Here is a 20810-nt window from a genome sequence, read left to right as displayed (position 1 = left end):
GGGGCTGGGGGTGATGGGCAGGGTCCCAGCACCGGGGGAGGCAGGGGCTGAGTGGGGCTGGGTGCCTGGATGTGCTTCTGGAGACACCTAGGCTGTGGTGGGCCCCCTAGGCCATGGTGGGGCCTGTGAGCCACGGTGATACCCCCAGGCTGCAGTGGGACCCCGGGCCATGGTGGGACCCCCAGGCCATGGTGGGACCCCCAGGCAGCGGCAGAGGCGGGCAGTGCCGGGCAGAGCGGGGACGGGCACCGTGCCCGGAGCTCCCCAGCACTGCTGGGCACCTGCCCGGCACAGCCTCCGGCCGGCCCTGACCCCAGCGTGGGGACGGGGTCGGACTCCTCTGTACTGGGAGCAGGGACTGGGTCGGACCGGTCCGTACTGGGAGCAGGGACTGGGTCAGACCGGTCCGTACTGGGAGCAGGCAGTGCGTAGGACTGGCCCATACTGGCCCCGGGAGGGGGTGGGCTCTGTGTGCAACCTGGCCACGGGGCTCTGCACCCCCAGGACGTGCAGCCCACGGGGGTTTCGCCTGCACGCAGGGGCCTATGGGGCAGGTAACGGCGGGGGTGCGCCCCACAAGTGGGTGCGCCCCTACCCCGGCCGTGCCCCCCCGGCCATCCCCGCCCGCACGGCTGGTGCCAAAGCAAACAGGCGCCGCGGGGCCAAGGCCCTTCCCAGCACGGGGAGGGGGGGCTGCTGGGAAGGGGCTGGGGCGGTGCCAGCCCCTGCCCGCTGCACCCCAGCACCCTGCTGGGGGACCCCTCCCCAGCCCGCCGTGTCAGGGGCTGAGCCCCACGGGGGGCTGAACCCCCTCCCCAGCGCTGCTACACCGGGGCCGGAGCCCCACGGGGGTCCAAACGCCCTCCTCAGACCCACCGTGTCAGGGGCTGAACCCCACGGAGGGGCTGAAAGCCCTCTCAGCCTCACCGTGTCAGGGGCTGAGCCCCGCTGGTGTTAGACCCTCATCTCTGTTCCTGTTCCATGAGACCCGAACCACCAGCCCCAGCCCTCCCGTGTTGGGGTCTGAACCCCCTGTCCCCAGCCTCACTGGGTTGGTGGTCTGAACCCTGCCCCCATCCCTGTCCCTGACACTTTCGGGGTCTGACCCCCCTGTCCCCAGCCCCGCCTCGTTGAGGCTGAGGCCCTACCATCCCCCGCAGTGGGGTGTAAGCCCGTCCCCAGGCTATGGGTCCCTGTGCTGACCCCACCGGGTTGGGGTTGATGATGGGGAGGGGCCTGCCCACCCCATGCACTGCCCTGCGGCCCCCCCCCGGCCCGACAAAGGTTGCGTGGGGCGGGCCGGGTTGAGCAATGGGGCAGGGCAGTTGTGCAACGGCCCCTCCTGCCTCATATAGGGTCCGGGGTGGCAGAAGCCCCATGCACACCATGGGGGTCATCACAGCCACTCTCTGCCTGGCCTGGGCCCTGGCCCTGGGGTGTGCCCACCCACTGTGAGTGGGGCTGCAGGGGGCGGGGGGCACGTGGGGCGCTGGGGAGGGGTGGGGGGCAGGGGGCTGGGGGGGCATGTGGAGCAGCTGGGGGTGTGGGGCAGCAGGGGGACTGGGGCAGGGGCCTGCAGAGGGCTGTATGGGGCGGGGGGTATGTGGGGTGGGTTTGTGGTGGGGTATGTGGCAGCCTGCGTGCTGATGTGGGGTGTGTTCATGGCTGTTTGGGGGGGGCTGCACTGTGAGCCCCCGGTGCTGCCTGTTCCCAGGACCCACAAAAAACCGGAGGCAGCTGGAGGAGGACACCCCCATGGGGCTGAGCCCCCCAGCAACGACACTGGTGAGAGCCCGTGGGATGGGGGGAGGAGGGCAGAGTAACGTGTGGGGCACAAGGTGTTTGTGGGGCACGGCAGGCACCGTGGGGCAGTGGGTGGGATGCAGGGGGTCTGTCTTGGGGGTCCGTGCCATCCTGACCCCCCACCAGACCTGGCCCAGCTCTGCACAGACGAGGCCAGCTTTGATGCCGTCACACTCAGCGAGAACGGCACCATGCTCTTCTTCAGAGGTGGGGCTGGGGGGCACAGGGCCGGGGGGCAGGGAGAGACATGGGGCTGGGGGGGGTGTCACAGGGATGGGGGCATGGGGATGGGGGTGCACAGGGCATTGGAGGAGAATTGGGTCTGGGGAAAATGGTGGGACATGGTGTCTGGCATGGGGGTGGGGGGAAGTGGGATATGGGGGGCAGGGGAATGGAATTTGTGGTGCTGGGGTAACTGGGGAAGAACATGGGTCACTGGAGGGGGGAGTGTCCGTGGGAAATGGGGGACGATGGGTTTGGCACTGGGAGGTTGGGGAGGGGGTAATGGGATGTGGGGGATGGATGGGGTCTGGCGGAAATGGGGAGGGGTTGGAGGGGGGAAAGATGGGGTCCATGGGGGCAGATCGAAATGGGGGACCTGGGAGGGGAAATGGGGGTCTGGATAAACATGGGGTGGAGATGGGGCCCTGGGGGATAACAAGGAGTGGGGGGGCAGGGGGGCTGTGGGGCAGTGCCGTGGGCCCCCCGCTGCCTGCCGTGGGGCTAGCTGCCGTACCTGCCCAGGTGAGGAGGTCTGGGAGAGCTCCCGGGGTGGGGGGCAGCTCCATGTCCGCCCCCTGGCCTCCTCCTGGCCCGAGTTGGGGGGTCCTGTGGACGCAGCACTGCGCCTGCACCGCCGGCAGCACCCCGAGGAGCACCAGAGCCTCTACCTCTTCCAGGCATGGCCACTGTGGCAGGCAGCGGGCAGCAGGAGTGGGTCAGCGGGTGGGGGGCAGCAGGCGGTGGGTGTGGGTCAGCAGGCAGGGGGTGGGGGGCAGAGGGTGGGGGAAGTGGGCGGTGGGCAGCGGGCAGTGGGTGGGGGTCCCAGGCTGGGTGGTGTGGATGTGCCACCATGGGGGACCAGGTGGGCTGCTCAGGGGTGGGGGTCTCCCTCTCTGCCTGGACCCCCCCGAGTGAGTCCATGGGGCCGATCCGTGGGGGTGGTTCTTGGGGCTGCCAGGAGGGAGGGCCTTGGGGGGGTCCTGGCCTGTGGGTCTGGGGTGGGGTCTTGTCCTGGTGGGACTCCTGTCCTGGGGTCTCCCCCGGGTCCAGCCTCAAGGGTGTCCCCAGGGTGGTGCCTGTGGGTCTCAGCCTGTGGGGCACCTCCAGGGCGAGCAGGTCTGGGCCTACGCTGGGGAGCAGCTGCGTCCTGGCTTCCCCCGGCGTGTGGAGGATGAGTTCCCGGGGGTCCCCGGTGGGGTGGATGCTGCTGTCGAGTGCCACCCTGAGGAGTGTGGGGGCGAGACCATCCTCTTCTTCAAGGGTGAGCGGGACTGGGGTTGGGGGACAGGAGAGTTATGGCCAGGCGGCTGCTGTGGGGTGCAGAGGGGCTGCTGCGGGGCAGGGCTGGGAGCTGTACCCAGGCAGTGCCGTGGGGTGGCAGATGTGGGTGGGCGGAGGTGCTGGCGTGGGGGGCGAGGGGCTCAGGTGCTGGGAGCTGTGCCCGCTGTTCCAAGCCGTGCCAACCATGCTGAGCCGTGCTGCGCCGAGCGGTGCCAAGGCATGCCAGTGGTGCTGAGCCGTGCCGGCGGTGCCATTGCCACACGCAGGGGACACGGTGTACTCCTTTGACCTGGCGCTGCGGGTGACGAAGTCGCGCACGTGGCTGGAGCTGGGCCCTTGCGACGCTGCCCTGCGCTGGCTGGAGCGGTACTACTGCCTGCAGGGGACCCGCTTCCAGCGCTTCGACCCCCTCACTGGCAAGGTGCCCCCCGGGTACCCCCGTGATCTCCGTGACTACTTCATACCCTGCCCAGGGCGAGGTGAGCACCCAGCCACAGCCCAGGGTTCCCACACGCACGAGGGGGACACACCCTGGGGACCCTCCCGGTGCCCCCCTCCCACGGGGCCTTGAGCCCGGGTCCCCCACAGCGGCAGAGGGACCCTGGACCCCCACCCCAGGCTGCCCTGGGGTCTGGCCCCTGTGCCCGTCCCGTGCCCCCTGCCCGCAGCGCCGCGGCCCTGGTGCCAGCGCTGCCGCTGCCGGCAGGGCACGGGTCGGGGGACACCTCGTGGGGGGACGCCGGTGACCGCTGCAGCGGGACGCCCTTCCAGGCCCTCCTCTCCGACGACACCGGACGCATCTACGCCTTCCGCGGTGAGGGGCGGCGGGGCGGGGGGCTGCGGGGCTGGGCGCGGCAGTGACGCCTCACCGTGGCAGTGCCGGGGGCGGTGGGGCTGGGCGCGGAGGACGGTGGCCCCAGCCGCTCCGTGCGGCCGTAGAGCGTGGAGCCGGCTGGACTGTGGAGATGTGGTGTGGGGGCGGCGGTTGCGGCTGTGCCGTGGGGCAGGGCCGTGGGGCAGGGCCACTGACGCAGCCCGCAGGGGGTCTGTCCTTCCGCCTGGACTCGCGGCAGGACGGGCACCATGCCTGGCCCCTGGGCCAGACATGGCCGGGGCTGGAGGGAGAGGTGGACGCTGCCTTCGCCTGGGACGGACGCACCTACCTGATCCAGGTCTGACCGCGCGGCTGCCCCGTCCCGTGCCCATCCCCGTCCCCGTCCCCATCCCCGTGCCCTGCCCCCCCCCCGACTCCCATCCCCCGGGGGTCCTGCCCCGGGTTGCTGCACCCCTAGGCCTGTGCCCGAGACGGGGCAGCTCAGGCACCTCAAACCTTGCGCGGGGGCTGCTGGGGGACCGACAGCCCCCGGGACGGGGGCTCCTCGGGCATGTCAGCCCTGCCCCGGGGCAGCCCGGGGATGCAGACGCATAGCATGCTGCAGTGCCCCCAGCCCCCCTGGATCCACCCTCCCACCCCACAGAGCCCCCGGGCACCCCTAAAACCCAGCCCTGAGCCCAGCCCAGCCAGCTGGCAGCCCCCTGTCCCTGCCGGTCCCTGCCCCCGCCCACCACCCTGTACCTGCCTGCACCTTCTCCCTCTCCTGCCACCCCAAGCCTGTCCCTGCCGCAGCCCACACCCTCCGCTCTCCCCAGGGCTCCCAGGTCTCCATCTTCCTCTCGGAGCAGGGCCACCGGCGGGTGCAGGGCTACCCGCGGGCGCTGCAGGAGGAGCTGGGGGTCCCCAGCGCCGATGCCGCATTCACCTGCCCCGGCTCCGCACACCTCTACCTCATCACAGGTGGGCAGCCAGCACGCTGGGACCCTCCGGTGCTGGGGTCTCTGCCGGAGTGCGGGGCTGACGGGTGCTGTGCTGGCAGGGAACCGTGTTCGGCTGGTGGACCTGCTGCAGACGCCGCGGCAGGTGGGCGAGCCGGTGCCACTGCCCCACGACCACGTGGACGGCGCCATGTGCACCAAGGATGGCGTCTTCCTCTTCCATGGCCCCAGCTATCACCAGTACGCCAGTGTGGCCCAGCTGCTGGGGGCCCAACAGCCCGCGCCCCCCCAGAGCATCGCCACTCACTTCTTCCACTGCCCCCAGTGACCGGGGCTGGTGCTGCCACCTGGGCCCCCATGGCACCACTGGCACCAGGACTCTGCTGGCCCCAGCCTGCCTGCACCTGGGATGCAATAAAAGCCAGGAGAGCCCAAGATCCCCCCGCTCTATCTGAGGGTGCTGGGGGCGGGGGGGGGGGCGGTGCAGCTAGGTCGCAGTGGCCGTGGGGCAGCATGGTGCTGTTGCTGCCCCCGTGCCTGTCCCCATGCCCGTGCCACCCCAGCCGGTCACACAGGGACAGTGGGGCAGCACCCAGCAGGCGCAGGTGCCCAGGGCCTTGTGGGGGTGTCCTGGGAGGTGATACCAGGGGACATGCTACAGGGAGGCAGTCCATGGTTGTGCTGGGCTGAACTGGGCCAAACTGGGCTGTGCCATGCAGCACTGCCTGGTGCTGAGCCACCCCTTACTGTGCCAACTGAAACGTGTCATTCTGTAATGTGCCACAGTGTACCGTGCCGTGCCATGACCCACGGCACTGTGCCATGCCACGCCACGCCGTGCTGCACCGTGCCCATGCTGTTTCTTTGTGCCACATGGTGCCATGCCGTGTTTTACCCCACCATATGTCCTGCACCGTAAAGGGCTGCACTGTACCGCTGCACCGTACCATACCGACCCACTCCACCTGTGCCGTGCCATGCCGTCCTGCCCGGCGCTGGCAAGGTCACCCCTGGAGCACTGGGTCCAGCACCAGGCTCCCCAGTACAGGGATGCATGGGGCCCAGCCCCACCAAGGCCATGAGGTTCTGGCCGGGGCTGGAGCGTCCGAGGGCCAGGGGGCATCGGAGGGGGGGCCTGGCCTGGAAAGGAGCCAGCTGGGGGTCCCATCCTTGGGCATCAGCATCCGCGGGGTGGCAGGAGGGGAAGCTGGGCTCTTCCCAGCAGTGCCCGTGCTAGGGCTATGGGCACAGAGCGGCACATGGTGGGTCCCACTGAGCACAGGAGACCCTCATTGCCATGGGGGTGACACAGGCACAGGCTGCCCAAGGTGGTGGCAGGGTCGCCGTCCCCAGGGGCTGGACATGGTCCTAGGCCACTGGCTCCAGGGGAGCAGGGCTGGACCAGAGGGACACTGGAGGTCCTACCAGCATCACCAGTCTGTGACTGATGCTGCGGTTCCCTCCTAGCCCACCCTACTCCTGCAGTGCCCCCCGTGCCATGCTGTACCAGTGCTGTGTCCGCCTCATGCTGTGCTGTGCCCATGACCTGTGTCTGTCCCCCGCTACCCCGTGCCATGCGTGCCGTGCCATATCAGCTCCCTGTATGTCCCCCCACGCTGTGCCATACCCTGCTGTGCCATACCGGCGCCCCTTGTCGTCCCCCACCCCCATGCTGTGCCACGCTGTGCTGTGCCAAGCTGTGCTGTACCAGATGGAATGGTACCATGCTGTGCCATATCAGTGTCCTGTGTCCCCTCCCGTGCTGTGCTGTGCCGTGCCGTGCTGCCCCGTGCTCTGCTCCACTGCCAGTACCGGTCAGGGCTGTCCCATATGCGTGTCCTGTCCGGGGCCGTGCTGGTCCGTGCTGTGCCATGCCATACATCACCATGCTGTATGTTACAGCACAGTGTAACACTGCTGCATGACCGCACTGCACTGTGTGTCCCAGCTCTGCACCACCCTGCCCTATGCTGCTCCACCTGTGCCATGCCATGCCGTGCTGTGCCGTGCTATGATGTGCCATGCCATGCTGTGCTGTGCCATCCTGTGCCATCCCATGCTGTACCATGCTGTGCTGTGCCGTGCTGTGCCGTGCTGTGATGTGCCAAGCCTTGGCGTGCCGTGCCATGCCGTGCTGTGCCATGCGAAGCTGTGCTGTGACAGACGGGATGGTGCCATGCCGTGCCATGCCACACCGTGCCGTGCCGTGCCGTGCCGTGCCGTGCCGTGCCGTGCCACACCGTGCCGTGCCGTGCCGTGCCGTGCCGTGCCGTGCCACGCTGTGCCAAGCTGTGCTGTGACAGACGGGATGGTGCCATGCCGTGCCATGCCACACCGTGCCGTGCCATGCCGTGCCGTGCCGTGCCGTGCCATGCCGTGCCGTGCCGTGCCGTGCCGTGCCGTGCCATGCCGTGCCGTGCCATGCCGTGCCGTGCCGTGCCGTGCCGTGCCGTGCCATGCCGTGCCGTGCCGTGCCATGCCGTGCCGTGCCGTGCCGTGCCGTGCCGTGCCATGCCGTGCTGTGCCAAGCTGTGCTGTGCCGGATGGGATGGTGCCGTGCCGTGCCGTGCCAGGCAGGACGATGCCGTGTGGGGCTGTGCCAGGCTGCTCCGCACCATCAGGGCTGCTACGGGCTGCTGTCCCTGTCCGGGCTGGGCCGGGCCACACCGCACGGTACCGAGCCGGGCTGTCCCGCGCCCCCCCGGCCCCGCCCGGGCCCTCCCCGCGCCGTCGCGGGCCGTGCCGCGACATCGGACCCGGCGGTGCCGGTGCCGGTGCCGGTGCCGGTCCGTGAGGGTGGGGGTGGGGGTGCGGGTGGGGGCGGGGGCACTGTCCCCGCCCCGCCCTCGGAAGCGGAAGCGGAGCCCCCCGCCCCCCCCCCCCCCCCCGCCACCACCGGAGCCGCCGCAGGTACCGGACGGGCCGCGACGAGGCCGGGGGATACCGGGAGGGGGGGGCTTGACCGGCCCCGCTCTGGGCTGCGGGGGGACCGAGGGGGCTGGGGGGAGGCGGGGGGCTCGGAGCCCGTGGAGCCCCCGCAGCGCCGGGGCCGGGGTCGGGGTCCCGGGGTGGGGGTCCCGTGGGTGCGAGGGAGCTCTGACGGGGCCCGAGGGGCGGGTGGCCGGGCCGGAGCCGGGAGCCTGGCTGCGGGGCCAGCGCGGAGGGGCCGGGGGGCCTGGTGCCGCCGCTGCCCCTGCTCTCGCCGCCTGCAGGCCCCATGGACGCGGAGGCACCGGCGCCCCGGGGGCTGTAGGAGCCTCCCGCCAGCGGCAGGAGAGGGGGCCTCGCCCGGGGGGGCGCCCGCCGTGTCCCCCTGCGCCCCCGGCCCGGCCATGTCGGGGTCCCTGAGCAAGCGGAGCGACCTGGCCAACGACAACAGCTGCCTGGGGCTGAGCCTGGGGCTGCGGGGCGCCCCCGAGCCCGGGCAGCTGCTGCGCCCCAAGGGCCCCGCCGGCTCCCCCCAGGGCCCCCCGCTCTATGGCGGCAGCACGGAGCTGCGGGGCGGGGGGGGGCCGCCCGCACCGGCGGGTGAGGAGCCGGCCAATGCCAAGTGGGTGAAGGACGGGCAGAACCAGCTGCGCCGGGCGGCCGAGCGGGACCAGAACCGCAACGAGCTGGGGACCCCCCCCGAAGAGCTGGAGGTCTCGGCCCGCAACGCCCGCAACGCTGGCGGGGGGGCTCTGCCCCTGCTTATCGACCTGCGGGCTGCTGCCGAGGAGGAGGAGGACGAGGACGAGGACGAGGAGGAGGAGGGTGACGGGGACTCCACACCGGTGCAGAGCGACCCCATGACGGCCGAGTCAGAGCAGAGTGGGGAGCGGGCGCCCCGTGAGCACGGCCGCAGCGCCAGCCTGCTCTTTGGGGTACGCAGCGGCACCGCCAGCGACGAGGACTCCAGCTGGGCCACGCTCAGCCAGGGCAGCCCTGCCGGCAGCTCCCCCGATGATGCAGGTGGGCACCCGCGGGCACTAGACCCACGGCGGCCCCACGGCAGCCCCACGGCAGCCCCACGGTTACCTCTGACTGCCCAGACTGGCCCACAGTGGCCTGTGACTACCCCATGGCAGCCCCTGCCTGTTCCATGGCTGTCCCTGCTTGCTCTGCCTGTCCCGCTGTGGCCCCTGCCTGCCCCACAGCTGGGCCTGCTGTCCTGCGCCTGCCCCTGATTCCCCCAAGGCTTCTCCTGACCACCCTGTGGTGGCTCCTGCTTGGCCCATGACTGCCCTGATTCCCCCACGGCTGCCCCATGACTTCCCCATACAACCCATGGTGGCCCCTGATTGACCCATGGCAGCCCCTGCCTGCCTGCCTGTCCCTGCCTGCTCTGCCTGTCCCCCACCTGTCCATGCCTGTCCCCATCCACCATTCCTGGCCTGGTCCTGTCAGCCCCACATCTTCCTCCCCCTGCCCCTAGCTGTGTGCCCGCTGCTTCCCCTAGAGCCCCCCATTGCTGCCTGTGCCCCCCCCTTGTCCCTACTGTGTGCTGTTCCCGGCCCCCCAGCCCCCGTTAGCTCAATGGACCCTGCTGTGTGCCTCCTGCCCACGTTGTGACCCTCGGCACCCCTCCCTGCCTGTGCCCCCCCGCGCTGTTGCTGGTTGCACAGTCCCCGCTGTGCCCCATGGGGCTCGTCCTGCTGTGCCGTCACCCACCGCCACCCTCTAGGGGTGTGGCCCCACGGCCCCCCCGGCACCTCCCTGTGCCCCCTGGGCCGTAGGCCCCCCTGTGCCCCCAGCTCCCTGTCCCCACACTGGCGGTGTGTGCCCCATCTGCCCTGCACGCACCATGGCACCCCGGCCCGTGCTGCGCCCCCCGCACCCCCCCCAACCCTGCCCCCTGTTCCCCCGCACCCCATCCTTGCGCGTCCCTGCCCCGCCCCCCGCGCATCCTGGTCCCGCTGGCGCATCCCGCATCCCGCCGGCCCCGGCGCTGCCGTCAGCGGTTGCCGGGGAAACGCCTGGTCCAGCCCGGCCGCAGGTGAGCGCCGCTGCGGGGACCCGGACCGGGAGCGGCTGCCCCATAGCCCGCCGTGGGGCCGGGGTCGCCATGGGGCCGGGGCCCGATGTGGGGCCCGCCGTGGGGCTGGGGCTGCGGGCGGGTCGGCGCTGGGCGGGGCCGGGCCCCGCGGCAGGGAGGGGGGCTGGGGGGGGCGGGGGGCCCCGGCGGGACAGGCCCCACGGCGCCCCGTGGCCGGGTGGGGCGCGGGGGCTCCAGGCTGCGCTCTGGCCGGCAGCCGGCACGACCCCCGGCATGGGGCGGTGGCACCATGTGCAGCACGGACTACTTCGTGGCCATCGTCCTGCTGGACACGCGCCCAGGTAGGGCCGCGGCGGGGGGCTGGGTGGGCGGGGGGCTGCGGGGCCGCCCGGCCCTGGGGGCTCTGCGCGGCCCCGAGCCGCTGGGGGGGGGGGGGGGGGGGGGAGGGGGGCGTGGGGTGGGGCTGGCGCCCTGCCCGGTTGCAGGGTCCCGTCCCTGTGGGGCCTGGCTGGGGCCCGCCGTCCTCGTGGCGGTGTGGGACCCCCTACTTCTAACAGCACCGGGGGGTCCTGGGCCCTGCCTGGCCACAGGCCGCCGTCCTCAATGGCGATGTGGGGCCCAATGCCCTCCCGGGGGGGTCCCCCACCTCACTGAACACCAGGACGGTTGCGGGGTCCAGAGGTCTCCATAGGGCTGAGCGTGGAGGCCGTGCTGTGCCGTGCCGGGGCTGTTGGGGGGCCCGTCCCCGCGGCACCCGGCCCTGAGCGGCCCTCGCTCCCCCAGACTCCTTCTGGACCCGCAACTCCTTCGAGACGGACTCGGACCTGCCTGCGGGATGGATGCGGGTGCAGGACACCTCGGGCACCTACTACTGGCACATCCCCACCGGCACCACGCAGTGGGAGCCCCCCTCGGGGCTGGCCCGCGGCTCGGCCCCCGGCTCCCCGGGAAACACCCCCTCCGAGGAGCCGCCGGTAAGTCCCGGCCGTGGGGCAGCCGTGGGGACGTGCGGGGCAGTGGGGCTGCCCCACAGTGCGCGCCCTGAGCTGGCCCCGCTCTCCCCGCAGCTCACCTGGACAGGCTTCGCCCCGGCTGAGCGCTTCGGCGAGGGGGATTTCTGGAAGGTGAGAGGGGGTGGTGGGCGGCCGGGGGGGGCAGCATCCCGCGGCACCCGGACCCTGCCAGCCCCCCACTCCCTCCCCAGGACCCTGCGGCAGAGGAGGCAGATGATGAGCCTGGAGCACAGGACTCGGAGCTGCCGTCGCCAGGCCTGGCCTCGCCGGGCGTAGGGTGTGTGTGGGCCGTGGGGTGGCGGGGGGTGCATGGTGGGTGTTGGGCTTGGGGCGGGGGGCGTGGGGTATATCGGGGCATGGGGCCGCACCAGGGCCCCGCGGGGAGGGAGGACCCTGGGGATGGGCAGCAGGAAGAGGCGTGTGGGTTCAGTGTGGGGCCAGAGCTGGGCGGGCTGGGCGGGCAGAGTGGGGGTGCTGGAGTCTCCCTGGGTGCCGAGGGCAGCAGCCAGTGATAGCCCCTTCACTCTTGCAGTGTGGCCCTGACCGAGGAGGACAAGCTGGGCTCCAAGGTAGGCCTGGGGCCCTGGGGCAGCGGGTGCCCAGCCCAGACACCCCCATGCCATGGAACCCCTGCCGGCTCGGCTGGCCCCTTCCCCGCTGCCGGGGGGCGGCTGAGACCCCCACCCTAGGGCTGTAGCCTGACCCCAACACGGTCGCAGTGCCGTTGCCACCGTGGGAGGGGGTCAGCTGGGTCCAGGATGTGTGATGCCCCCGGTGCAGGGTCTGCCGTGCCCTGTGGTGCTGGGGGGTGGGTGGCCACTGGGGTCCCGGCCGGAGGGCCATGTCTGCCCCATGCTGCCCCCCACAGTGCTTCGCTGTGCGCTCGCTGGGCTGGGTGGAGATGAGCGAGGATGAGCTGGCGCCGGGCAGGAGCAGCATCGCCGTCAACAACTGCATCCGGCAGCTCTCCCTGCACCAGCGCGGCCCCCCTGGTGCCTGGGGGGAGGTGAGTTCCCCCCACCCGCCCACTGCCTCGGGGGGCAGCTCGCAGCGCGGCCCTGGCCCCCCTGACTCAGCTCCCCCCAGGGCCGGGCGATGCTGCTGCTGCTGGAGAGCCAGACGCTGAAGCTGGTGGACCCACAGGATCAGGCCTTGCTGCACGCGCAGCCCGTGGCCAGCATCCGTGTCTGGGGCGTGGGGCGCGACAGCGGCAGGTGGGGGGCATGGGGTCGGGGGGGCCTAGGGACGGGCTGTGTGCCTGAGGGTCCGTGTCCCCGGGCAGGGGTGGCTGCATGGGATCCTACGGGGGCTGTGTGGGGTCCCACGGGTGCAGGGTGGGGCCATGTGGGGAGCGCTGTGGGGGTGGGGTGTCCCTGCATCTGCAGGTCCTGGGGATGGGGCGGGGTGTCTGTTGCCCACAGGGATGTGGGTGTGTGCAGGGCGCAGGGCTGGGGGGAGCATCCTGTGCATGTGGGATGCAGGGTCTGAGCTGTGTGGGGTCCTGAGGCTGAGCCCCACAGCAGTGCCGAGGTGGGTTGGGGTCTCTCAGGTCAGGCACGGCCCCATGCGGGTGTGGGGGGACCCGTGAGGCAGGGGCTGTGGGGGGGTGTGTGTGCCCCGGCCCCGCTAACTCTGCTCTCTGGCTTTCTCCTGCTGCGCTGGCCGGGAATGCAGGGAGAGGTACGGCAGCTCAGTTCCACACCAGTTCTCCCCGTTCTGTCCCTTGCTGGGCTGGTGGTGGAGGCACCTGGGGTGGTGGTGGGGTGGTGGTGGGGGTCCTCAGCACAGCCCCTCCCTGCAGGGACTTTGCCTATGTGGCCCGGGACCAGCTGACGCAGATGCTCAAATGCCATGTCTTCCGCTGCGAGAGCCCTGCCAAGAACATTGCCACCAGCCTGCACGAGGTCTGCTCCCAGGTGAGCCCCTCTGATCTCCCTGGGTCCCCCCTGGCCACAGGTGAGCCCCCCTTTGGCCCCCCGTCCAGCCTGCATGAGGTCTGCTCCCAGGTGAGCCCCCCGGGCTCCCCTGGCCCCAAGTGAGGCCACAAGGCCCCCAGCCCAGCCTGCATGAGGTCTGCTTCCAGGTGAGACCTCCTGGCCCCCCCGGCCCCCCCAGACCCAGGTGAGCACCCTAAGGCCCTCCCTCAGCCTAGCCTGCATGAGGTCTCCTCCCAGATGACCCCCCTCCAGCTCCAGGTGAGCCCCCCCAGACCCCCCTCTAGCCCCAGGTGACACCCCAAGGCCCCCCCAGCCTGCACAATGGCTGCTCCCAGGTGACCCCCCCCCCAGACCCTGTGAGACCCCCCCCAGCCTCCCCCAGCCATCTCCAAGGTCTGTTCCCAGACGAGACCCTCCCCACCCTGGTGTCTCCAGGATGCAGCTGGCTGGTGGGTTGCCATGGGGTGCCATGGCCCTGTGTGGGGAGCAGGGGCTGGGGCCTGTGGTGTGACGTCTCAGGGGGGGCTGGTGCCCCCGTGCTCTCCCCAGATCATGGTGGAGCGGCGAAGCGCCCGAGCTCTGGCTAATGGCCTCTCCATGGACTCCTCCAGGCTGGTGGAGATCCCCTTCCAGGGTACGGTGACGGGGTCTGGGGGGAGTGTCTGGGTGGGGAGTGGCCTGGTGTGTCTGGGGGCCGTGTGTGCTGGGGTGGGGGGAGCTGGAGGCTGCGTGGCTGGGCAGGGATGGCTGGGCAGGGGTTGGGTGTTGGGGTGCGGCAGGGGTGGGGGGCCTGGGTGGGGGCAATGGGGTGCAGCAGCGGTGGTGCCGGGCTGCTGACCCTCTCTGTGCTGCAGTGGAGTTCCCGGCGCCCAAGAGCGAGGTGGTGCAGAAGTTCCCGGTGTGCTACCTGGGCTGCGTGCCTGTCGCCAAGCCTGTGGGTGAGCGCAGGGCGCGGGCGGCGCTGTGGGGTGGCTGGGGGCATGCGCACCCTGTGGGGCTGGCGCCCAGTCCCCGCAGAGCACCCCTGAGCCCCCCACCTGTCCCCAGGCATGGATGTCATCAACGCGGCACTGGAGGCGGCGCTGGCTACTGGCAGTAAGGAGCACTGGACCCCCATCGTGGTCAACGTGGCGCCCGCCACGCTCACCATCACCCACGAGCAGGTGGGTCTGGCCCCGCGGCACCCCTCTGCCAGCCTGTCCTGTCCCGTTGGCGCGGCAGGGGCGGCGGTGACCCCCGGCTGCCTGCCCGCAGACGGAGGTGGTGCTGTGCGAGTGCCGCGTGCGGTTCCTGTCCTTCATGGGGGTGGGCCGGGACGTGCGCTCCTTCGCCTTCATCATGGCCAGCGCCCCGGGCGCCTTCCGCTGCCACATGGTCTGGTGCGAGCCCAACGCCGCGGGGCTGAGCGAGGCGCTGCAGGCCGCCTGCATGGTGAGTGTCCCCCCCCCCGGACCCCTCCCCAGCTCGCAGCCCCCTCCCTGGCCCCGCCGCTCACCCTGCTCTCCCCAGCTGCGGTACCAGAAGTGCCTGGATGCCCGCCCCCAGGCCTCCAGCTCCTGCCTGCCCGCGCCTCCAGCCGACTCGGTGGCCCGCCGGGTGGGCTCCTCCGTCCGCAGGGGTGTGCAGACCCTGCTGGGCAGCCTGAAGCCCAAGCGCCTCGGGGCCCAGACGCCGTGAGCCAGGATGGGGTAACAGACCCAGACCCCTTCCCCACCCGCCGCCCCTGGGACGGGATGGGGGAACAGGACGGAGGGGGCGTCAGCACCAGGGACGTGCCGGGCGCTGGCCGGGGGGCTGAACCCATGCTGGGGGGGCGTGTGTGCGTGCGTGAGTGTCCCCATCCACGGAGCCGTGTGCGAGGGACCGCGGGGTATATGCCCGCACTGGGGGTGCACTCCAAGCACGGTGCCCGCCACGGCTCTGCTCCCTCCAGCTGTGCCCCAGGGCAGTGGGTGGGGGGTCCTGCCCCACACCCCGGGGCGAGCCCCCTGCCGCCCTGTGGGGACGATGGCGCCAGCACGGCGGGGGCATGGGGCCCGCCCTGCCCCGATGCATGCAGTCTAACCTGCGGCGTGGGGCTCCCCGGGGCCGCCGGCTCCGGAGCTGCCACTCCTGCTGTAACGAAGATCTGTGTTGTACTAAATAATTAATAAACCCATTCCACCAGCCTGGCCTGGCCCCTGCAGCACCCGCCCAGGGGAGGGCGAGGATGAGGAAGAGCAGTGGGGCTGCCTGCCCTCCTGGCGCAGCCCACGGGGCCTTGGGCAGGAGCCGCTGGGTCCATCACACCTTTATTGTGCCATGGGTGCGGCCAGTGGGAGCCCGGGGATGGGCAGGGACCTGCCTGAGCCCCTGCCGAGCCTGGGCGCTGCCTGCGTCTGAGGGGCTGATGTGGCCGCCCTCAGCAGAGCCGCTGCTGCCGCCAGAGTGCCTGGATGTGTGGGAAAGGCAGTGCCGGGCGCAGGGGCTGGCAGAGGCTGGGGTCGGCGGAGCGGCCGGTGCGCAGGGCGCAGAGCAGGGCTGCTTTGCAGGCGGCCAGGCAGGGCTCGCGGGGCGGATGGCCCTTGTGGAAGAGGAACCAGAAGCGCTGGAAGAGGAGCTCGTCGTCCTGGAAGCGGCGGATGAGCCGGTCCCAGTCGGCGGGGAAGGCGCTGGGCAGCCCGTAGGCTTCGCGGGCGCTGTAGAGGCGCTGCCACCGTGGCTCTGCCCCCGGCACGTTGGCCTCTGTGAGGTTGAGGATGAAGGTCTCGTGGTCCAGGACGGCATGGGAGCTGCCGGGGTAGGCGCCATCCACCTCGTAGACACGGTACCCTGCGGGCAGGGTTGGCAGGGTCAGGGGCGTGGCAGCCAGGGGGGTGGGCTGCGGTGGGGTGGGGTGGGGTCAGGGCGCACCAGGGTTGAGGTTGATGTAGGTGGTGACGCTGGGGGCCACGAAGGCGATGGACACGGGGCGCGTCAGTGTCTCCTCATCATAGAACATCTCGAACTCGTCCACGTGCGTGTGGCCGAAGAACTGAGCCGCGATGGTGCCCTCAAACCTGTGCCGGGCCAGGGGGTGAGGGCGGCCGGCCAGCCCCCAGACCTCTGCTGTGGCCCTGCCGCGCTGCCGGACAGCCGCCATGGTGCAGCTGGTCCCATGAGCCAAGCCCGTCACACCGGGCTCAGCTGACACCGCGTGTCAGGCCGTGCGTGTTGGCGCTGGCTCTGGCATGGCCGTGCCTGGCACGGGCAGCTGTGGGCTCCTGACGCCAGCTGCGCGGGTGGGGGGCCAGTGTGCGGGGTGGGAGGCTGCGGGGCTGACCTGCTGACGATGCGGTAGTAGTTCCAGCTCCAGCTGCGCAGGCAGTGGGCCGGCGGGATGTGCCCGATGATGTGCACCTAGGAGGCAGGGGGGCATGGGGGCACTGGCGGAGTGCCTGGGACCCCTGCGAGCGGGGCCGGCGCCTCCCTGCCCTTACCTTCTCCCCGGCCTGCTCAGCGGCCGCCAGGACCCCCACCAGCCACTGCAGCTGCCCCGCGGGGTCAGTGGAGTTGATGAGGAGCCAGAAGTTGGCCTGGGAGCAGAAGTTCATGTTGAGGGAGACGAGGCGCAGCCCGGGCCAGACCTGCACGGTGTAGAAACCAGCAGCCCTGCGGGGACCGGGGGGTGAGCACTGCCTGCCTGCCCCTGTCCCCACACCCACCCTGGGCCCCCCGGCTCCCTGCTCCCCCCACCCCCAGCACCCCCTCCCCTCTGCCCGCCCACCCAAAGCACCCCGCACCCCTGGCCTGCAGCCCCCCCATCCCTCCCTGCCCAAAGTACCCCACACCCCCACTAGCCATGAGCCCCCGCCCCTGCCTTGCACCTCTCAGTATGGAGTCGTGTCCCCCCCGCCCCTGCTAACCACACTCATCTGCACCCTCCTAGCCTCAAGACCCTCCGAGCTCCTGCTAGCCTGGGCCCCCCCCTTTACCTGCCCAGAATAGTCCACTCTGTGCTCTCCAGCCCTGAGCCCCTGCTAGCCCAGAGCCCCCTGAGCCCCTGCTAGCCCAGAGCCCCCTGAGCCCCTGCTAGCTGAGACACCCCCCCCAGCCTGGAGCCCCCTTTGCCCCTGCCAGCCCAGAGCCCCCTGAGGCCCTACTAGCTCAGAGCCCCCCCCAGCCCAGAGCCCCCTGACTCCTGCTAGCCCTGTGCCCCCCAGCCCAGACCCCCGGCCGAAAGCCTCCCGACCCCTGCTAGCCCAGAGCCCCCCAGCCCAGAGCCCGCCGCCCAGCCCCTGCCAGCAGCCGCCCCCACCGAAGGGTCTGCAGTGCTGGGGCGGGTAGCCAGCCCTGCCAGGCCTGGGCCATGGCGTCGTACAGCCAGGCGGAGGACTGGTTGCCCCGCACGTATGGTGGGGGGAAGGCGTTGACAGGAGTGGCCTCGTGGTTGCCCACGGCCGGGTAGACGGGCAGGTCGCCCAGGTGCCGGCGCAGCAGCCCGGTGACGGTGCGCAGGGCCAGCAGCTGGTCCTGGCGGCTCTGCTGCCAGACGTCGTGCGCCGGGATGTCGCCCGTCCAGTATGCGGCGGTGAAGGGGGCTGTGCCGGGGAGCTGGGCCAGCAGCGCCTCGATGGTGTGCAGCGGCAGGTCACACTTGCCGTACTCGCCCCAGAAGCCGGCACCGCCGGGGCCGGGGCGGGCGGCACCGCGGCAGCAGAGCGGGTCGGGGCAGGCAGCCTCGCTGCCCGGCACATAGTGGCGGTCCCAGTGCAGGTCGGTGAGGAAGAGGATGCGGGCGGTGGGGGCGCCGGGTGGCGGGGGCGCCGGGGGCTGCACTGGCGGTTTGGGGGTGTCGGGCAGGGAGACGTTCCAGTCGCTGAAGATGTCCCAGCGGCCACAGCGCCGGCCCAGCAGCAGCCCACACGCCTCGCCGGGTCGCAGCACCGAGCGGGCCCAGGCTGACACCACGTCGCGCTGGAAGAGCTGCACGGCCTGCCGGCAGACCTCGGGGCGTGCCAGCCGCAGGTCCTGGCACAGCCGGGCCGCCACGCGCCCCACGCGCGCCACGTTGGGCTCCAGCTGCGGGACAGGGACCAGCTGGGTGCTGCTGGCTTCCGGGATGGCCCCACCGCCCCTCGCCCCCCGCTGCCCAGACCCACTGGATGCTGAGGCTGGGGGACCGAGCCTCTCCCCCCCGCCCCCCCATTCCCCTTGCCTGGGCCCCAGCCCAATTCCTCTTTTGGGGAAGGATGGGGGGGCCCTGGCGCCAGTCTCGCCCCAGCCTGTCCCTCAGAGCAGAGTCCCTCAGAGCGGAGTTGCTGGCCCGCCCCATCCCATCCCAGTTTGTCCCAGCCCGTCCCAGCTCATCCCAGCCCGTCCCAGCTCATCCCAGCCCATCCCTGTCCCTCAGAGCAGAGCCGCTGGCCTGTCCCAGCCCATCCCAGCTAATTCCAGCTAATCCCAGCCCATCCCAGCCCATCCCAGCCTGTCCCTGTCTCTCAGAGCAGAGCTGCTGTCCTGTCCCAGCCTGTCCCAGCCCAGTCCAGCTCAACCCAGTTCATCCCAGCCTGTCCCTGTCCCTCAGAGCACAGCTGCTGCCCTGTCCCAGGTGATCCCAGCCCGTCCCAGCCCACCCCCGTCCTGGTCCCGTGCCTGTCACAAGCCATGACGTGCCCCATCCCGTCCGCAGCCCCGTCACGCGGGCCCGTCCCTGTCCTGACCTGACCCCGTCCCCGTTCCGTCCCCGTCCCCGTCCCGCCCCGTCCCCATCCCCGTCCCCGTCCCCGTCCCCGTCCCGTCCCCGTCCCCGTCCCGTCCCCGTCCCGTCCCCGTCCCCGTCCCCGTCCCGTCCCGTCCCCGTCCCCGTCCCGTCCCGTCCCGTCCCCGTCCCCGTCCCCGTCCCGTCCCCGTCCCCGTTCCGTCCCCGTCCCGCCCCGTCCCCGTCCCGTCCCCGTCCCCGTCCCCGTCCCGTCCCCGTCCCGTCCCTGTCCCGTCCCCGTCCCCGTCCCGTCCCGTCCCCGTCCCCGTCCCGTCCCCGTCCCCGTCCCGTCCCCGTCCCGTCCCGTCCCGTCCCCGTCCCCGTCCCTGTCCCGTCCCGTCCCGTCCCGTCCCCGTCCCCGTCCCGTCCCCGTCCCGTCCCGTCCCGTCCCCGTCCCCGTCCCGTCCCGTCCCGCCCCGCCCCGCCCCGCCCCGTCCCGTCCCCGTCCCCGTCCCGTCCCGCCCCGCCCCGCCCCGTCCCGTCCCCGTCCCCGTCCCCGTCCCCGTCCCGTCCCGTCCCCGTCCCCGTCCCGTCCCCGTCCCGTCCCCGTCCCGTCCCGTCCCCGTCCCCGTCCCGTCCCGTCCCGCCCCGCCCCGCCCCGTCCCGCCCCGTCCCGTCCCGTCCCCGTCCCCGTCCCGTCCCCGTCCCGTCCCGTCCCGTCCCCGTCCCCGTCCCGTCCCGTCCCGTCCCGCCCCGTCCCCGTCCCGTCCCGTCCCGTCCCCGTCCCCGTCCCGTCCCCGTCCCCGTCCCGTCCCGTCCCGTCCCCGTCCCCGTCCCGTCCCCGTCCCCGTCCCGTCCCGTCCCGTCCCGTCCCGTCCCGTCCCGTCCCCATCCCGTCCCGTCCCGTCCCGTCCCGTCCCGTCCCGTCCCGTCCCGTCCCGTCCCCGTCCCCGTCCCGTCCCGTCCCGTCCCGTCCCCGTCCCGTCCCGTCCCGTCCCGTCCCGTCCCGTCCCGTCCCGTCCCCGTCCCCCGTCCCGTCCCGTCCCGTCCCGTGTCCCACCTGCAGCGCCACGTCCAGCGCCCCGAAGAGCAGGTGACAGGCCGGGCACGACACGTTCCGCCAGCCCCAGCGCGGCACCGCCCCCAGGAACGCCTCCCCCGCGGCGGGGGGCGATGCCGCGGCCGCCGACAGCGCCGTCACCATCATCATCATCACGGCCATGGCCGCGGCCAGCGGCGGGACCCGCGGCGGGGCCGGGCCAGGGCCCTCAGCCCACGCCGCCATGGCGGAACAGCCCTCCGCGGGGCGGGGAGGGGCCGGGAGGGGCGGGGACAACGGGGGGCGGGGCTAGGGCTCTCAGCCCATGACGGACCAGCTCTCCGCGGGCCGGGGCCGGGGCGGGGCGGGACCATTGGGCGGTGCGGGGCTGGGCTCCTCAGCCAATGGTGAAACAGCCCTCCGTGGGGCGGGGCCGAGAGGGGCGGAACTGGGGCGGGGCAGAAGGGCGGGGCAGGATCGGGCCCTCAGCCAATGGCGAAACAACCCTTCGAGGGGCGGGGGCGGGAAAGGCGGGGCCAAAGGGGGGCTGGGCCGGGGCCTACACCGATGGCAGAACAAGCCCTCCGCAGGGCGTGGCCGGAGAGGGGGCAGGGCGTGGCCGGCTCGGAACAATGGGCGTGGCCGGGACGGGGACCAGAGCCCACGGCGGAAAAAGCCCTCCGCGGGGCGGGACCGGGGTGGGACGCGGCCGCGGTGGAGATAAGTCGGGGCGGAGCCAGGAGGAGGGCGGGGCGGGGCGGGGCAGGGCGGGGCAGCGCAGGGCGGGGCAGCGCAGGGCCGAGCCAAAACGGGGGACAGGAAATGGGCGAAACCGGGTTATAAGAAAAGGTCAAGGGGAAGAGATACACGGGGACAGAGACGGGCGCCTTTAAGCGCAGAGCATCATGGGAGATGTCGTCATCAACGACAATTGTGGGAAACTGAGTCTATTGGGGCACCGAGGGAGATGGAGTTCCCTGGGGCACTGAGGGAGATGGAGTTCCCTGGGGCACTGAGGGAGATGGAGTGCCCTGTGGGTCACTGAGGGAGATGGAGTTCCCTGGGGCACTGAGGGAGATGGAGTTCCCTGGGGGGCACTGAGGGAGAT

General features: G+C 72.1%; 3 protein-coding genes across 6 annotated transcripts; 2 read left to right on the top strand and 1 right to left on the bottom strand.

The window, feature by feature from the left end:
• Positions 1–1322: 1322 nt before the first annotated feature.
• HPX (hemopexin) lies at positions 1323–5514 on the top strand. The gene is made up of 10 exons (XM_064441669.1): positions 1323–1451; positions 1715–1785; positions 1930–2010; positions 2548–2702; positions 3133–3286; positions 3573–3785; positions 4013–4120; positions 4348–4478; positions 4957–5101; positions 5181–5514. The coding sequence occupies exons 1-10, from the start codon at positions 1378–1380 to the stop codon at positions 5405–5407; spliced, it is 1359 nt and encodes a 452-aa protein (XP_064297739.1). The 5' UTR covers positions 1323–1377; the 3' UTR covers positions 5408–5514.
• Positions 5515–7878: 2364 nt separating this feature from the next.
• Positions 7879–15175, top strand: APBB1 (amyloid beta precursor protein binding family B member 1). Of its 4 annotated transcripts, none has more exons than XM_064441663.1 (14): positions 7879–7989; positions 8292–9030; positions 10838–11028; positions 11122–11178; positions 11259–11344; positions 11600–11636; positions 11936–12073; positions 12154–12281; positions 12869–12983; positions 13554–13638; positions 13859–13942; positions 14052–14167; positions 14259–14435; positions 14514–15175. In XM_064441663.1, the coding sequence occupies exons 2-14, from the start codon at positions 8412–8414 to the stop codon at positions 14679–14681; spliced, it is 2001 nt and encodes a 666-aa protein (XP_064297733.1). In that variant the 5' UTR covers positions 7879–7989; positions 8292–8411; the 3' UTR covers positions 14682–15175. The 4 variants fall into 4 exon arrangements, with proteins under 4 accessions (XP_064297733.1, XP_064297734.1, XP_064297737.1 ...); XM_064441664.1 differs by lacking the exon at positions 7879–7989 and adding an exon at positions 10311–10395 and having other exon boundaries at positions 8890–9030; XM_064441667.1 differs by lacking the exons at positions 7879–7989; positions 8292–9030; positions 10838–11028; ... (4 more) ...; positions 12154–12281; positions 12869–12983 and adding an exon at positions 13052–13073.
• Positions 15176–15278: 103 nt separating this feature from the next.
• Positions 15279–19999, bottom strand: SMPD1 (sphingomyelin phosphodiesterase 1). The gene is made up of 6 exons (XM_064441668.1): positions 19724–19999; positions 17281–18044; positions 16463–16634; positions 16306–16382; positions 15897–16042; positions 15279–15815 (listed from the first exon to the last, which is right to left on the bottom strand). The coding sequence occupies exons 1-6, from the start codon at positions 19946–19948 to the stop codon at positions 15406–15408; spliced, it is 1794 nt and encodes a 597-aa protein (XP_064297738.1). The 5' UTR covers positions 19949–19999; the 3' UTR covers positions 15279–15405.
• Between the last annotated feature and the right edge of the window lie 811 nt (positions 20000–20810).

The sequence above is a fragment of the Phalacrocorax carbo genome, chromosome 1 (assembly GCF_963921805.1).
Source record: "Phalacrocorax carbo chromosome 1, bPhaCar2.1, whole genome shotgun sequence".
NCBI lineage: Eukaryota > Metazoa > Chordata > Aves > Suliformes > Phalacrocoracidae > Phalacrocorax > Phalacrocorax carbo.
Note: the sequence above shows the minus strand (reverse complement) of the source record. Positions and strands in the feature narration are given on the sequence as shown.

What these genes read in the sequence shown, in the direction of transcription:
- HPX (XM_064441669.1), top strand. Translation starts at nt 1,378, where the DNA reads ATGCACACCATGGGGGTCATCACAGCCACTCTCTGCCTGGCCTGGGCC. An exon ending in AGAGCCTCTACCTCTTCCAG is followed by an intron (nt 2,703 to 3,132) that starts GCATGGCCACTG and finishes GGGCACCTCCAG; the next exon opens with GGCGAGCAGGTCTGGGCCTA. An exon ending in CATACCCTGCCCAGGGCGAG is followed by an intron (nt 3,786 to 4,012) that starts GTGAGCACCCAG and finishes CGCTGCCGGCAG; the next exon opens with GGCACGGGTCGGGGGACACC.
- APBB1 (XM_064441663.1), top strand. Translation starts at nt 8,412, where the DNA reads ATGTCGGGGTCCCTGAGCAAGCGGAGCGACCTGGCCAACGACAACAGC. An exon ending in CCCCCTCCGAGGAGCCGCCG is followed by an intron (nt 11,029 to 11,121) that starts GTAAGTCCCGGC and finishes CTCTCCCCGCAG; the next exon opens with CTCACCTGGACAGGCTTCGC. An exon ending in GCCTGTCGCCAAGCCTGTGG is followed by an intron (nt 13,943 to 14,051) that starts GTGAGCGCAGGG and finishes ACCTGTCCCCAG; the next exon opens with GCATGGATGTCATCAACGCG.
- SMPD1 (XM_064441668.1), bottom strand. Translation starts at nt 19,948, where the DNA reads ATGGCGGCGTGGGCTGAGGGCCCTGGCCCGGCCCCGCCGCGGGTCCCG. An exon ending in CGCTGGACGTGGCGCTGCAG is followed by an intron (nt 18,045 to 19,723) that starts GTGGGACACGGG and finishes CCTGTCCCGCAG; the next exon opens with CTGGAGCCCAACGTGGCGCG. An exon ending in CTACATCAACCTCAACCCTG is followed by an intron (nt 15,816 to 15,896) that starts GTGCGCCCTGAC and finishes CCCTGCCCGCAG; the next exon opens with GGTACCGTGTCTACGAGGTG.